At 39.5% G+C, this 13,357-nt stretch overlaps 1 protein-coding gene across 14 annotated transcripts in view; it reads left to right on the plus strand.

The window, feature by feature from the left end:
* Positions 1-13,357, plus strand: part of AOPEP (aminopeptidase O (putative)) — a 360,558-nt gene that overhangs the window by 289,215 nt on the left and 57,986 nt on the right. For 3 of the 14 annotated variants that reach the window (XM_090274017.1, XM_090274015.1, XM_090274019.1), the window contains exon 13: positions 7,703-7,787. The exons of the other annotated variants lie outside the window; for them this stretch is intronic. In XM_090274017.1, the coding sequence (XP_090130143.1) occupies positions 7,703-7,787 (85 nt within the window). The remainder of the gene's footprint in view (positions 1-7,702; positions 7,788-13,357) is intronic. 14 annotated transcript variants of the gene reach the window in all.

Consider the following 13,357-nt stretch of genomic DNA (forward strand, 5'->3'; position numbering starts at 1 on the left):
GACAACTTACTTGAGTGATGGGAGGAGGCAGAGTAATTTATTAAAAGTAATTACAAAGAAACCAAACAGAAGGAGTAATTATAGTACTGTTATTATGCAATTTGTTATTTTATTGAAATATTTGGAACGTGGTCTTATGAGTGGGTCTCCACTTTTTTCTTGTAAATCCCTAACAAATACATAAATTATTAAACTCTGTAACCCAGGTCTAAAGTTAGATCCGGTTTCACAAGCTCTTGGTTTTTTTGTTTTTTTTTTTTTCCTTCACACTTTAAAAGCTGGTCCAAGGAAGAATTGCTGATAAAATGTGTTTTTGGTAGCCTCAGGAAGGAAGCCTGATTTTTATAATATTATACCATTAAATTTTCATCTTTTCCCTTGGTTTATTTATTTTTAAGAATCTGCAGTTTAAAAAAATTTTCTGAGAAACCTGAGTGTACTAAAATTCCTTCTCATTTCAACTAGCATAATGGGGAAAGTTAATAGTCATTTACTTACCCTCACACACTTATTTACATATTTTAAAAAGAACTGTTCATATAATAATAGCTGACACTTGTCATGTGTCAAGCACTGTGCTTCTAAGTGCTTTCTGTGTATCAGCTCATGCAGCTGTACATGAAATCAGCAGTGTGATACAAGGATGTTGTAGACTGAGTCAAATTCTTTATGAAAGTAGGTGAGGTACAAACAAGTCAGATAATTGCTGTAGAAAAGAATGCTTTGGGCAAGATGTAAAAATTCTTTTTAACACAGGCTATTGACAGTCCTAGACCACCAACATAAAGCACACATTTCTAAATTAGGAAAATCCCAACTGGCATGTATTTTGAAAGCACTTGAAAGTGTGCAGGTAATTACACTATTGTTGATTTTAGCAGGTTTGATGCCAGCAGCCATCAACTTTTCTGTGCCATTGAAGATGAAAGGCATTTTAATACAAAGCATAAGACTTTGTTTGGATGGAAAAGGGAGGCAGGCAGAGAAAAATTTTGACTTTGTAGTTACTTTTATAGGAAGCATTAGTTATGTTCCTATGACAGAATGCTTTACTTGGCAATCATTCTCATCTTCGGCATTTTAATGAGCTCTGGTTTTGTGCCTGGTATCATATGGCACTAATAAGATGCATTATTTTACTTGCACCTACTGGTGTTGGTATACTTTAGGGCCTGTCTTTGTTTCCATTAATCTATTTTAGGAGGCCGACACTATCATGTATCTTTAAATCCAGCGATATGTATTTCATTGATATTTCTGGGCCTCTGCACACAGGAAAAATGACACTCAAGCCTCAGATCACCAGTCCTTGGAAAAGGACCTGATCACATGCGGCCTTGATAAATATTTGTTGAATGAATTAGATGAATGAATCCACACAATGGCATTTATCTTACAAAGTCATACTTGGTTATTGCGTTAAACTTTTTTAAGTTAAGGTTTTTATTTAATTGTTTTGTTCTTTAATGACAGGCTTTCATTAAAGCACATTTGGCAGAGCGCTCCTGGCTTTGTTGTGGGTCCTGTTTTCATTGCTTCTATAAAGAGAGCTCTCAGAGCCAGGAAGATTTGACAGTGGTCCCTACTCTGCCACATACTATGTGTTCCTTGAGTTTTCATGTGACTGTTGCTTTCATCTGAAAATCTTTTTATTTAATAGGCCAGATAAGCCAGTTTACATTAATTGTAAAATTGTTGTTTGGCCTTGATTTTTTCATACAGTTTTATGCTCTATTTATCCTCTTGTCCGTTTTTTAGTTTTTAGGAAGGCTTGTATTTTTGTTCTGTGGTTATTTTGACATAGCACATTTTTGCCTCTCTTGCCCGCTTTTTTTTTTTTTTCTCCTCTGTGTATTGATTCCTTGCTGTGAGAAATAATGAAATTAGGTATTAACCTTTTCTTGCCCATTACATCTTTATCTTATATCATGTGACTCGAAATACTTTCTTTTTACTTCCAAATAAACACTTAACATAGTCAACAGGTTTACTGTATTTTTCATATATTCCTTCTATTCCCCTTCTCCTCACTTTGTGGTAGCTGTGCTATATTTATGATGTCAGAGCACATAGACATTATATACTATACTGTATCTTTTACAAAGTCACTTAGTTTTTTTTTTTACCAAATTATTTTTATTTTTATTTTTTCCATTTTTAAATTTTATTGTCCGATTACAGTTGTCCCAATATTTCCCCCGTTGCTCTCCCCTGCCCTGCTTACCCCCCATCCCTCACCACCCCCCTCCCAGAGTCAGTCCACACTCTGTTGTCCATGCCCGTGGGTCCTTCACACTTGTTCCTTGATTGGACCCTTCTCCTTCCCTCCCCCCTCTAAATCACTTAGTTTCAATTCTGCAAGTAAATCTGTATTTAATGTTCATCATCTGCACTTTATTAATCTTAAGTGATTTTGGTATTTTAAAGCTAGTTCTGTAGTAGAATCTTCAGGAAGAGCTTCAGGCAGCTATATTTCGTGAGTTCTTGAATTTTTTATAAATTCGTGCTCTTTATAGATGGAGAGGTCAGTTCAACTAGTCATAAAATCCTTTCTCATATTTTCCTTATTTAAGTATCTTAAGTATGTTGATCCATTATCTTCTGTAAAGTCTGATGCTGGTGTCATTTCTTTCCCTCACGGTCACCTGGTCTTTTCTCCTGGATGCCCAGATTTTTTTATTTAAATTCCAAAATTTTTGCTCTAATATGTTTCATTATGAGTCAGTTTTCCGATTTGTCACTTGGCTTTTGAGCTTTATTTTACTGGTTTGTAAAATGAGAATAATCATAACTTGTAAAGAGTTTTCAATGTATTTTAATTTCTTGTTGTTAGGAACTTTAAAATTTATGGGCAGTCAGATTTAAGTGGCTTTATATTTGTGAGGACTCTAAAATGGACACTGAAGTTTTCTGTTCGTTTCCTGGCAGTAAATAAACTCTGATTCCATGTGGTAAACAAACTGTCTGCACCCACGCGTAGTGAACTACTGGCCTAAAGCAATGGTGCTTTTTGAAGTATCTTATTCAGAGAACTACATCTCCGTTTCATTCTTCTCACATTCTTGTCCATCATATGTTAGTTTCCCACACAATACTCCGGGTTCACATGATCTAAGTTTATATATGCATAGAACAATACACAGAAAAAAGTTAGAGAACTCTTTATTTTTCAGGTAATAAGGAGAGCTGAAAACCCAAGACAGTGTAATCAGCCAGCGTGTGTTCTTGGATTTGTTGTGCATAAATAAGGCCCTGTATGAGAAGCTGCTGGAATATACCAAAGAAACAGGAGATGTCATTCTGGTCATGGGAGATAAAACACATAACATATCAAAGACCATTTACAAAGCAGCATGTAATAAATTCAAACCAGTGTGGCACAAACTAAGGACATGCATATATGATACATTTTACCTGAGGCTACCCTGGATTCTAGTTTCCATGCCTGATCCTTGTTTTGATAAAGCAACCCTTTAAGCATGCAGGCTGGAAGTTATGGTGGGAAATTAGGTAATTGAATCAACTGAATCAATTTTAATGCTTTTACCTGATTCATAAGCACAGATGGGGGTTTGATTGATATGCATATAAATAGTGTTAGTGTCTTTATTTGAATATGTGATTTTTTAAAATAAATTCATACATGTTTTACAAGTAAAGCTGGAACCCATCATAGAAATTCTTCTGTCACAAATCACCATGCTTTGGAAATCAAAGGCTAGACATGTAATACTTTATAATTCTGCATATAACATTCCTTATTAAATTCTGTATTTATTTAAATAATTTATTTACTAATTTCATTGCACATTCACAACATAAAAAACCCTCAATAAAGAGTGGAGAGTGCAAAGATGAATGGAACATGATCCTCGATGAGCTTACAGTTGATAAGTAAAAAACTATGAAGAGTAGAAAACAGTATTGAATCAAAGCTGTATCAGAGGTACAATATGTATGTATACAGAGCAGTTTGTATCTATTGGAAGTGGAAAGGAAGTCTTATCACTTTTGGCTATTTGCATTATCTACAAGGCTTGTCCAGGCTGATAGCAGGACACAAATGTTTGTTTTAGTTCATTCAACTTTTGTTATTTTGTAGAATTGAGGATGCTGTGATTTCTGTTTTTAAAATTCAGATTGACTTCATGAGAACAAACTGAAAGTAAAATTAATATTTCTCTGGCTCACTAATCAGAGTGCCGCAGCAAATTTTCAGGCTCCCTCTGAACTTGGACACATAAGTTTTCAGTCTATTTCACACTCTATTTTTCCCCTTTTATTTGTGTTAGTTTTGAGGGTTTTTTCCTTTAAACTTTTGGTTTCAAGGCAAAGTGAAAAATTAGAATATTAGAAGAATATTATAGGATCAAGGGTGGTGACTTCACGTTCTAGAGCTCTTCAGAGTTTTTCTCCTTCATGACTTTTGGATGTTGTGTTCTGTCATTCAAAAGGCATCCCTCGTTTTCACCAGCACAGATAGAGTAAGACTTTTCTTTAAAAAAATACATTTTAAAAAATGGTTATATATCCCTTGTATCTTTCTGATGAGAACAATATACTTATCAAATGGTTCACAAAAAACTGGCATTAAATGTATATCCAAATTATTTAACATTTTCTGTATCTTTCTGTAAGTCAAGAAATGTTCGTTTTTCAGAGCACTAAGTTCTAAATCTATCTGTGAAGATTCAGATTTTATATATATGGAAGCAGGAAAACAAACTGATTTATGATAATTAATACCAGGGAAACCATGTAAAATGAGAAAAAACGGTCTCAGAATATATATGTTTAGTTTTCTGGCATTTTCATGGGAAAAGCAATTGTATGCATAATATATGGCCTCATTTATAACTGAAAGTCATAAGCTTGTGCTTTTAATTTGTATGGTAATTTTTGTTTGGTGTCCAGAAAAGAAAGTCATGATATCCATGAAGGGCATGAGATATTAAAGAGAAACAGTAGGAAAAATTCAGAAGAGAAACAGAACATACCTGGATTATGTGCATATACAATCTGATTTCTGATTTTTTTCTCACCTGTCACACAGCCTTAGTTTTCAGTGTTGAAGGTGCTGAATGCTCTTGTAGACAGCTGCAGATAGTGGTGCTCATTCTCTCTTAACAACTTTATTGAGTTACGTGTCATATATATTTCACATGCATAATATTCACCCACATACAGTGGTTGAGTTTTAAGGAACTGACAGAGTTGTGAGCCATCACTACAACCCGACTTGAGACCATTTTCATCACCAAAAATCTCCCTTGTATCCGTTTGTGGTCTGTCGTGCCCATCCCTGCCCCGAGCCCCAGACAACTGCTCTGCTTTCCGCCTTTATTGTTTTATTTTTTCTGTAAATTTTATATAAATGGATCATACAGAACTTCAGGTTTGAATCTGGCTTTTTAAATTTATTATAATGGTTTGAGGTTCAGCAGTGTTCCATGTATGAGTAACTTGTTCCTTTTTATCAAAAAGTTATTACATGGTGTGGATGTACATTTTGTTTATCCATTTATTGACATGTTTGGATTTTTGTGTGTGTGTGGTTTTTGGCTACTGTGAAGAGTGGCTTACTATCTCTGGGTAGACATGTTTCTCTTGGGTAGGTACCTAGGATTGGTATGGCTTGATCATATCATTGGTGTATGTGTAACATTTTAAGAAACTGCTAAACTGTTTTCCAAAGTGGCTGCACCATTTCACATTCCCACCAACAGTGTGTGTTTAAGGTTCCCAGTTTCTCTACCTCATCGACAGCACTTGGTATTGTCAGACTTTATTTTAACCGTTCTTGCAGGTGTCGAATCATGCCTTTTATACATAATGTTCTTATTTCTTGCCAGGGTCTGAAAGTGTTCAGATACCCTAAAATGCTTTTGTCCTCCATTTTACAGGTCAGAAGGCAGTGGCACAGTAAGTGGAAAATCTAAATGTCTCACCCAAGATCCCCAAGTGAGTCACTGAGCCCACAGTCCTCATGCGTCAGAGTTGCAACAACCTGCTTTTGTTCAGACTCTTGGCTCCCTGTGACTCAGGGGCCTCTGTGTCCTCAAAGCCTTGTTGGGTGTGGCTTTCTTTTGATCTTTGTAGAATGATCCATTCTTATCCTCTCTGGAATTTCGTCTGATGAAATCCATTTGTTTTCTGGGAGGTGTGCTCAGGTCTTGGAGAGGTGACCCTCTCCACTCCTCATCTGCAGTGCACAGGCCTTGGGTGGCTCAGGCCTGGTTTCCAAGGTGGTCCAACTGCATGCCATCCTGTCAAAGGCGGTGGATACTTAACCTTTCCAGAGTCTTGTGGGAGTGAAGTAAAGTGACTTATCTAAGACAGCTGGCCCTTGCTAAATACTTAATACATTTTAGAGCACCTCTTCAAAAACATTGTGAAAGTAATTACCTGATGGCCTGTGGGTAGCAGCACAAATCATTCATGTGCGTTTTCTTCTCCGTGACAATGAAACAGGAAAATATTCCTAAATTTATTTACAGACTAAAAATAAATTGGCCTTGGTTTCTTCCTGTAACTGTTCTTTAGTTTGAGGCAAATATGGCAGTAGTATTTGTACAAGCCTGTAAGAGGGGGTGGGTGTGTGTGTGTGTCTGCTTTATATTCAAGACAATCAATCACATTGCTCAGTGCTCCTGCATTCTTCCACTTGCATCTCTCTCCAGTTTGTCCACTATACTGAAGTGCATTGTCACTGTTCCTCTTCCAAACTGGAAACACCCAGAGTGCTTTTCAGGCAATTGATAAGATTTTGTTTTTTAGCAAAGCTCCATTTTAGATCGGTCTCTAATTATTTTTATAATTAGTGAGTCATTGCTTTTATTTCTTTTGCTCAAACTGCTTTGATTTGAAGTTCCTTTAAAGGCTGGTAGAGCTCATGTAGATACCCAGCTAATGAAAAGCACTTACCGTGGGACACATCTCCTCCATTGTCACTTTACAGTGTCTGTCTTGCTGTGGGAAGGTTCCAGCAACCTCTGTTACCTTTTGCTAGACAGTGTTTCAATGTTTTCATTTATTTCATGACAAAAAGTAAATTCTAGTACAGGTCATTGTGAAATGATTATTTTCTCTGAAAAGATTTTTGGTCGTGTTGAGTTTCTAAATGTTGAGGAGAACAGTTTTTGCATGTGTGGAAATTTCATCTTGGTACCGTACTTCCACATAGGACACCAGGAAGAACTAAACATGGAGGTAGCGTCAGAAAACAAAATCACCATTAGCAAGGAGCTATTTAAAAATAACTGCAAATTTACATATCAAAGTCACAGGGGGAATGTGCTGGTGAGTATTGTGTTATGAAGCTACCTGACCTAAATACCTTGACTATGCTGGGCCACAGAGAGGCAGCGGAAGGCAGAGTGTCCCGTGGGAAGGTGACCGGCTCACATTTCACTTCAGTGCTTTTTGGGGGGAGCCTGTGCAGGAGTGAAATCATTAGAGTTGGAGAAGGCCTTACTGCTTTTATAATTCCAACTCTTACTTTACACATGAGAGCATGGAGGCCCTGAGAGGTTATAGGTTACAGGCTGGAAGGCTGGCTTGGGACTAAAAATGGCTGTGTCCCCCTTTTTTGCTCTTTTCGGCTCTCTGCCTGGGTGGCTCCCCAAAGTCAGATGTGGAGGAGGAGCAGCTTCAGGTTTCTGATGAGGAGAGGACTGTCAGGCTGGTCTTTGTTGTTTTGCAGGGCACGGACACAGAAGCAGAGAAAGAAGGTCGTGTGACTCAGGATGCCCCTACGAGGCCATCCCTGACCCAGAAACACTTTCTCAGTGAGTGCCTTTTCGTGGTTGATGGAACACCTGCCCACTCTGGCTTGGTTAGAGTTTGAGGGGTGTCATTCCAGAGAGCAGGCAAAGGAGACAGCTGGGTATTCACAGGCTTGACAGGAAAATTTTCTTTTCATATTAAATTTAGTGAATTATCTAAGCCATAGGTTATTTGAAGTTTTTGTGATGCTTGTCATAGACCAGGCAACTGTAACTTGAAATTGTTGTATTTTTAAAAATCGAACATAAGTGTGACTAGGCTTTTAATTTTGGAATGCAGTAAAGGTAGTCTCGCAAATGCTTGTTCTTCAGTCTGTGCAGATAATTTTTTTTTTTTAATTTTTATTTATCCTCAGCTGAGGACATGTTCATTTGCTTTTTTAGAGACAGAAAGGACAGGAGAGAGAGAAACATCGATGCAAGGGAAGCATCGATCAGTTGTTTCCGTATGCACCGAGACCGGGGATCCACGCAGGGACCAGGGATCATATGTGTCCAGACCGGGTGTTACATGCGCCCATGCCCGGACCAGGGATGAACCTACAACCTAGATATATGCCCTGATCGGGAATTGAACCCCCAGTCTTTCAGTTACAGGCTGACGCTCCAACCACGGAGCCACACCAGCCAGGATACAGATAATTTTTAATCTATGTGTTATTCATACTTTGATGTATTGGACATTTAGAGTTATGTGAAGTTTTTATGCAGCCTCTCTGACTTGCCTGTTTGCTTACAGGCCAAATTATGCCTCCTACACCCCAAAAGAGCATTGATAAATATAATACTGAACTTAGATTATGAAAAGCTTAGTTCTCCAGAGCGCTCTGCACTATTGTACTATTGGCAGGGCAAAGTGAGTAGAAACACAGTTATTTTGTTTAGAAAAAAAAGTTGCTTGTCTTTTCTCTGCAACGTAGCTGACAGATACAGAAGGATAGTGCCCAAAATGGACAGGTTAAAAAAAAGGTGAGCTGCTTCAGACTTGTAGCAGGTGTCCTTCCCTTCCAGCAAAATGAAAGGTGTTGGAGAGAAGGCCCTGGATGATACTCCTACAGTGCTAATCCTGGCATATTTTGAGTCTTTGTTAGAGAGCAAGTCAATGACGTCAACATTAGCATTACCCAGTCTTAGAGTACCAGACAAGTTGAATGACACTGAGCTATCTTCCAACAAAGGGTTACTGATGTACCAGTGTGCATGTAGCGTGGGTCTTTGGAAATGTGACAACACACACACACACACACACACACACACACACACACACTTTCTTTAGCCTTTGACCTCCAAGCAGGGGAGGTTTGGGCCAAGGCCCCCATTATGGAGGGAAGTTACAGGTGCTATTTCCAGAGTTGGCGCCACTTGCCTTTGACTCTGACTTGCTCAGGAGCTGTCTGTGTATAATGCAAAGTCATTGTCATCATGAGTCACCCTGGGGAGAGAATCAGTAGAAAAAGTGGAGGTGGAACAAACCAGGCTCCAGATCAGAGGGCAGGAGATATGCTTTTTTGTTTAGGTTTCTGTACTTCATAATCACTTTTCGGGGAACGGCCATAATCCTAGTGGAGTTCAAGATAGTAAAAGAGAGGAAATCTGACTTGCTGCTACCAGACTTCTTGCTCTTGTGTTCAAATTCTTAAATAGGAGGAAGGAAGGAGAATAAAATCATAAGTGATTGGTATAGATTCTGAATGTGTATTCCTAATTCCTCAATTTTTAATTTTTTGTATCAAACCTGCTTTGCAATCATGCTGTTCTGAGAAGAGAGGGTGGTGCATTACAAATATATGTGACCTTCCTCATTCTTAGTACTTCCCTTCAGAATGGTCTCCCAGCATCTAGAGGGTGAGGAGCATCATTCACATGAGGGTTAAGTGCAGAGAAGCATCATTATGGTTTTCTTGGTGGGACTTTTTCCTGTGAAAAACTGGTACTAGCATATTTGAAAAAACGTTTTTATTTTTTTAAGACAGTTCATTAAAGTAAATCTTACTATCAGAAATAATTAAAAATTAAAATAGCTGTTGTAACAAGCTATGTTAGAAAGTGTTCATTTGTCAAGATCATTTACTTCCCAAGCAGTGTTTCAACTCTAGTTTTCTTAGCAAGAGAATGTTAATCTCTTGTGGATGGATACTTTTTTTTATCCTTTTCCCAACGCATGTGTTTTCCTTTAATGTCCTTCTCCATAAAACTTTGGAGCTACTCGCAGCTGATGCCTGAAATTGTAAAGTACATTTCTCCCCCTCTATAGTCCTTCAGGACATGGAATTTATAGTCAGACAGATGGATTGAAATCTCCTCTTCACCCCTTACTAGCTTTTGTACCTTGGACAACTAGCCTGTGTAAACCTTGGTTTCCTCATCTGTAAAATAGTTTCTGTAAAGCATTTAGCAAAAGCTGCCACTGGATCATTGTTTACATTGTTGGTAATATTAATAGAATAATAATAGTAGTTATTAATATTATTGGTGATGGGCTTTCCCCATACCACTTCCAGGGTTTAAAGTTATTTGTCATGTATGGTGTATTATGAGTACCAAAGAAACCCTGAGAACCAGTAGGATAGACCAAGAAATGTAGCCACAGGAAGAGTGGCCATAAGGGCGCGTATTTAGAACATTAACGTGGTGTCTATGGGCCAACTGAAGTGCCCCCAGCATCAAGACCAGGGAGGCAGCCCGAGTACTTCACCATCAGGTCCCAGCCACTCCTAGAGGTGTGCCTCTCTCCCGGGCTGACCCAGGAATCTGCTGTGTGGGACGACTCTGTCTCAGGCAAATACCACTTCAGGTTCTGTTGGAAGTTTCCACTAGGCTCCTCCAAAGAAAGTTTTAGTTGAAGTCATCAGAGCTATTTCATTGATTTTTGACTCAGTTCTTAATTAAAGTGATTCCAACTTGCAAAGGGTCTAGCCATCCAGAAATACAATACTTACTGGTGCCCTGAGCACTGTACAACTCCTGGAAGCTTTCAAAAGCAAGTACTGATACAGCCACCACCACAACCACCCCAACACGCCGCCCCCAGCAACTACAGAGGTCTGAATTTACAATAACTATCATTCTTATGTAGAACTGACTTGGAATAGTAAGTTTCCCCAGGCACTGACTTACTAATAGAAACCCATTTAGAAGAAATGGACCCAGTGTTTGTCTCAAGTATGAGTAATGTGTTATGCATGATTTACAAAGGGTTCACGGAATGTCCCTGCTTCTGTAAATCAGGATCAATGTTTTTTAGACAGAAGTTTTTATAGATAAGCCATAACGTAATTTGATAATTGGGCATCATTTCCAAATAGTTAAAAGGGTCATTGGACAAAACCCAGTGGACTGACCTTGGCTCTCTAATTGTAAGGACTGAAACTCTGCATGTTTTCTAAATTATGAGCATACTTGAATATTTTATGGGGAAAGATTTTCTTTCTATGTAGAATAATTTTCATGTCAGTGTGGGTTGCCACTTTTACCCTCCTGATCCCAACTTTTCCCTTGTGAAATTTATTTTAAATAGAAATGAAGGAATAAGAAAGAAAGTGGGATGGGACAGAGGGAAATGACCAGGAGAAAACACTGCCGGTCCATGTCAGATTTCCTTGGCATTCTGTACTATTCTTACATCTGTTGACAGAGTCCAGCAGTTCAGCTGCAGGCTCACATGAAGTCAGGGACGGTGTGGGCTTAGAGGAAGCTGTTGAAACATTTTCCCTACTTCCTAGCCAGTGCTCTCTACCTCTCTATAGGCAGTGAGCTACTGGAGGATTTCGTAGGTCATAGCTTCCGAGGTTTGACGCTAGGTGTTGGTGTGACCCTGTGTGAGTACCATCTGCTCTGGAGCTGGTACAGGTCCATACTCTGGGCCTGAGCATGGAGCTTGTCAGGCCCATGGGGCCTGTCGGCCAGTTTGTGTGACAGTGTGTCTTAACTGAAGAGAACATTGGTCGGGAGAACAGTTTTATTGCTGCCTTCTCAAAATAGAGGAAATAATCAAGGGTAGTGGGAGAGAAGGGGATAAATACAGCATCTCTGTTTCCCTGCTGTCCCACTCTTTTCCACAGCATTTCATTTCTCAGAAGATGAACTTTTATCCCATCAACTCCGACTATGAATAATTCTATACCGTTTCTAGCAGATTGGCCCTCTTACCACTAACATACTGACTATTGTTTTCTTTCCTATTCAGAAACTTTGTACATATAAAATAATCCTAAAGTGCTTGTCTTTTGGGCATGGCCCGTGAGCGCTGAGGCCTCAAGCTGGGACCTCCTATGAGGAGGTGGCAGGGGCATTCTTAGTGTCCTGGCTGTGGAGAGTGGGAAGACTGGAGACTGATGACCTTGTCCTTGCTCTTACTTCTTCCATGACCCACCCCCTGCAGGGAGGGATAATCCGTATGCTTGCTGCCCTGCCCCTTAGTCTTCTATGAATACTGTCAGCTCACAGCATTCAGGGATGGCCCCGTTGTCTGGTCCACGTTCACATCAACAGTGCCGGCTGCCGTCTAAAATCCCTCATCCTGCCGAGAGAAGGGGCATATTTCAGAGGAGTCTGTCTTGAGTCTGCAAAGCAGAGCTGACACATTGACTGTAAGATAGGCCCTGCCTGACAGTAAAGCAGTGAGAGTATGTAGTAGGTGCTTGGTAAAAGTTGACTCATTGGGTGATGGGAGGTGAAGGCAGATAAATCGTCTTAGGACATCATACATGGTGTGCCTGTTTACCAGACTGAGGATTTCCATTATGCAAAATTATGAAGTTGATATTGATTTTAAATAAAGCCTAACTCTGAGGTTTGGGAAATAAATGACTTGTATTAGATTTTAGTACAAGAACTCAACATAAGAATTTCCCAAATTTTCTCATTTCCTGCTTGTTCAGAGTGTCCATTTTCATGCTCACCTCCTGCTTGGCTTGGGTTTGCCCTTCACAAAGGTCCTGTATTCATAGGGCAGTGGACTCTGCTTTCCCAGGCCCAGCACTGCCCCGCCGGCAGCGGCAGTAATAAGTAAGCTCCTCGTGGTTACTGGCTAATAGGGCTGTGACCCGGTTTGAACCCTGTAATGAGGAAAGAGCAGATTTATTTGCTCCCCCTGAGCACCTCCCTCCCCCCATGCTCCTTTATTATCTTTAAGAGGAAATTAAACAGCAAAATTCTGCATTCTCATAATGTTAACGGCCTGATGTCATCTTTTCCACTCTGGAGTCAAGAAAGTAAGAGGGACAACCAAAACACAGATGTTATGCTCTGTGGTTGTCCAAGGCTTCGGAGGGTGTGTGTGTGCGCACGCCCGTGTGTGTTTAACAGCTTGGAGGTATAATTCACATACTTTAAGGTTCCAAGTTGTGCAGTCAGTGTGTGTGTGTGTGTGTGTGTGTGTGTGTGTGTGTGCACGCCCGTGTGTGTTTAACAGCTTGGAGGTATAATTCACATACTTTAAAGTTCCAAGTTGTACAGTCATTACCAGTCCAGTTTTAGAACACTCATCATCCCACTAATGTCCCTGGTGCCCATTAGCAGTCACTCTCCGTTTCCTTTTCTCCCCAGCCCTCGGTAACCAGTAATCCATTTCC

Source organism: Furipterus horrens, unplaced genomic scaffold (genome assembly GCF_987537825.1).
Source record: "Furipterus horrens unplaced genomic scaffold, mFurHor1.1.pri manual_scaffold_4, whole genome shotgun sequence".
NCBI lineage: Eukaryota > Metazoa > Chordata > Mammalia > Chiroptera > Furipteridae > Furipterus > Furipterus horrens.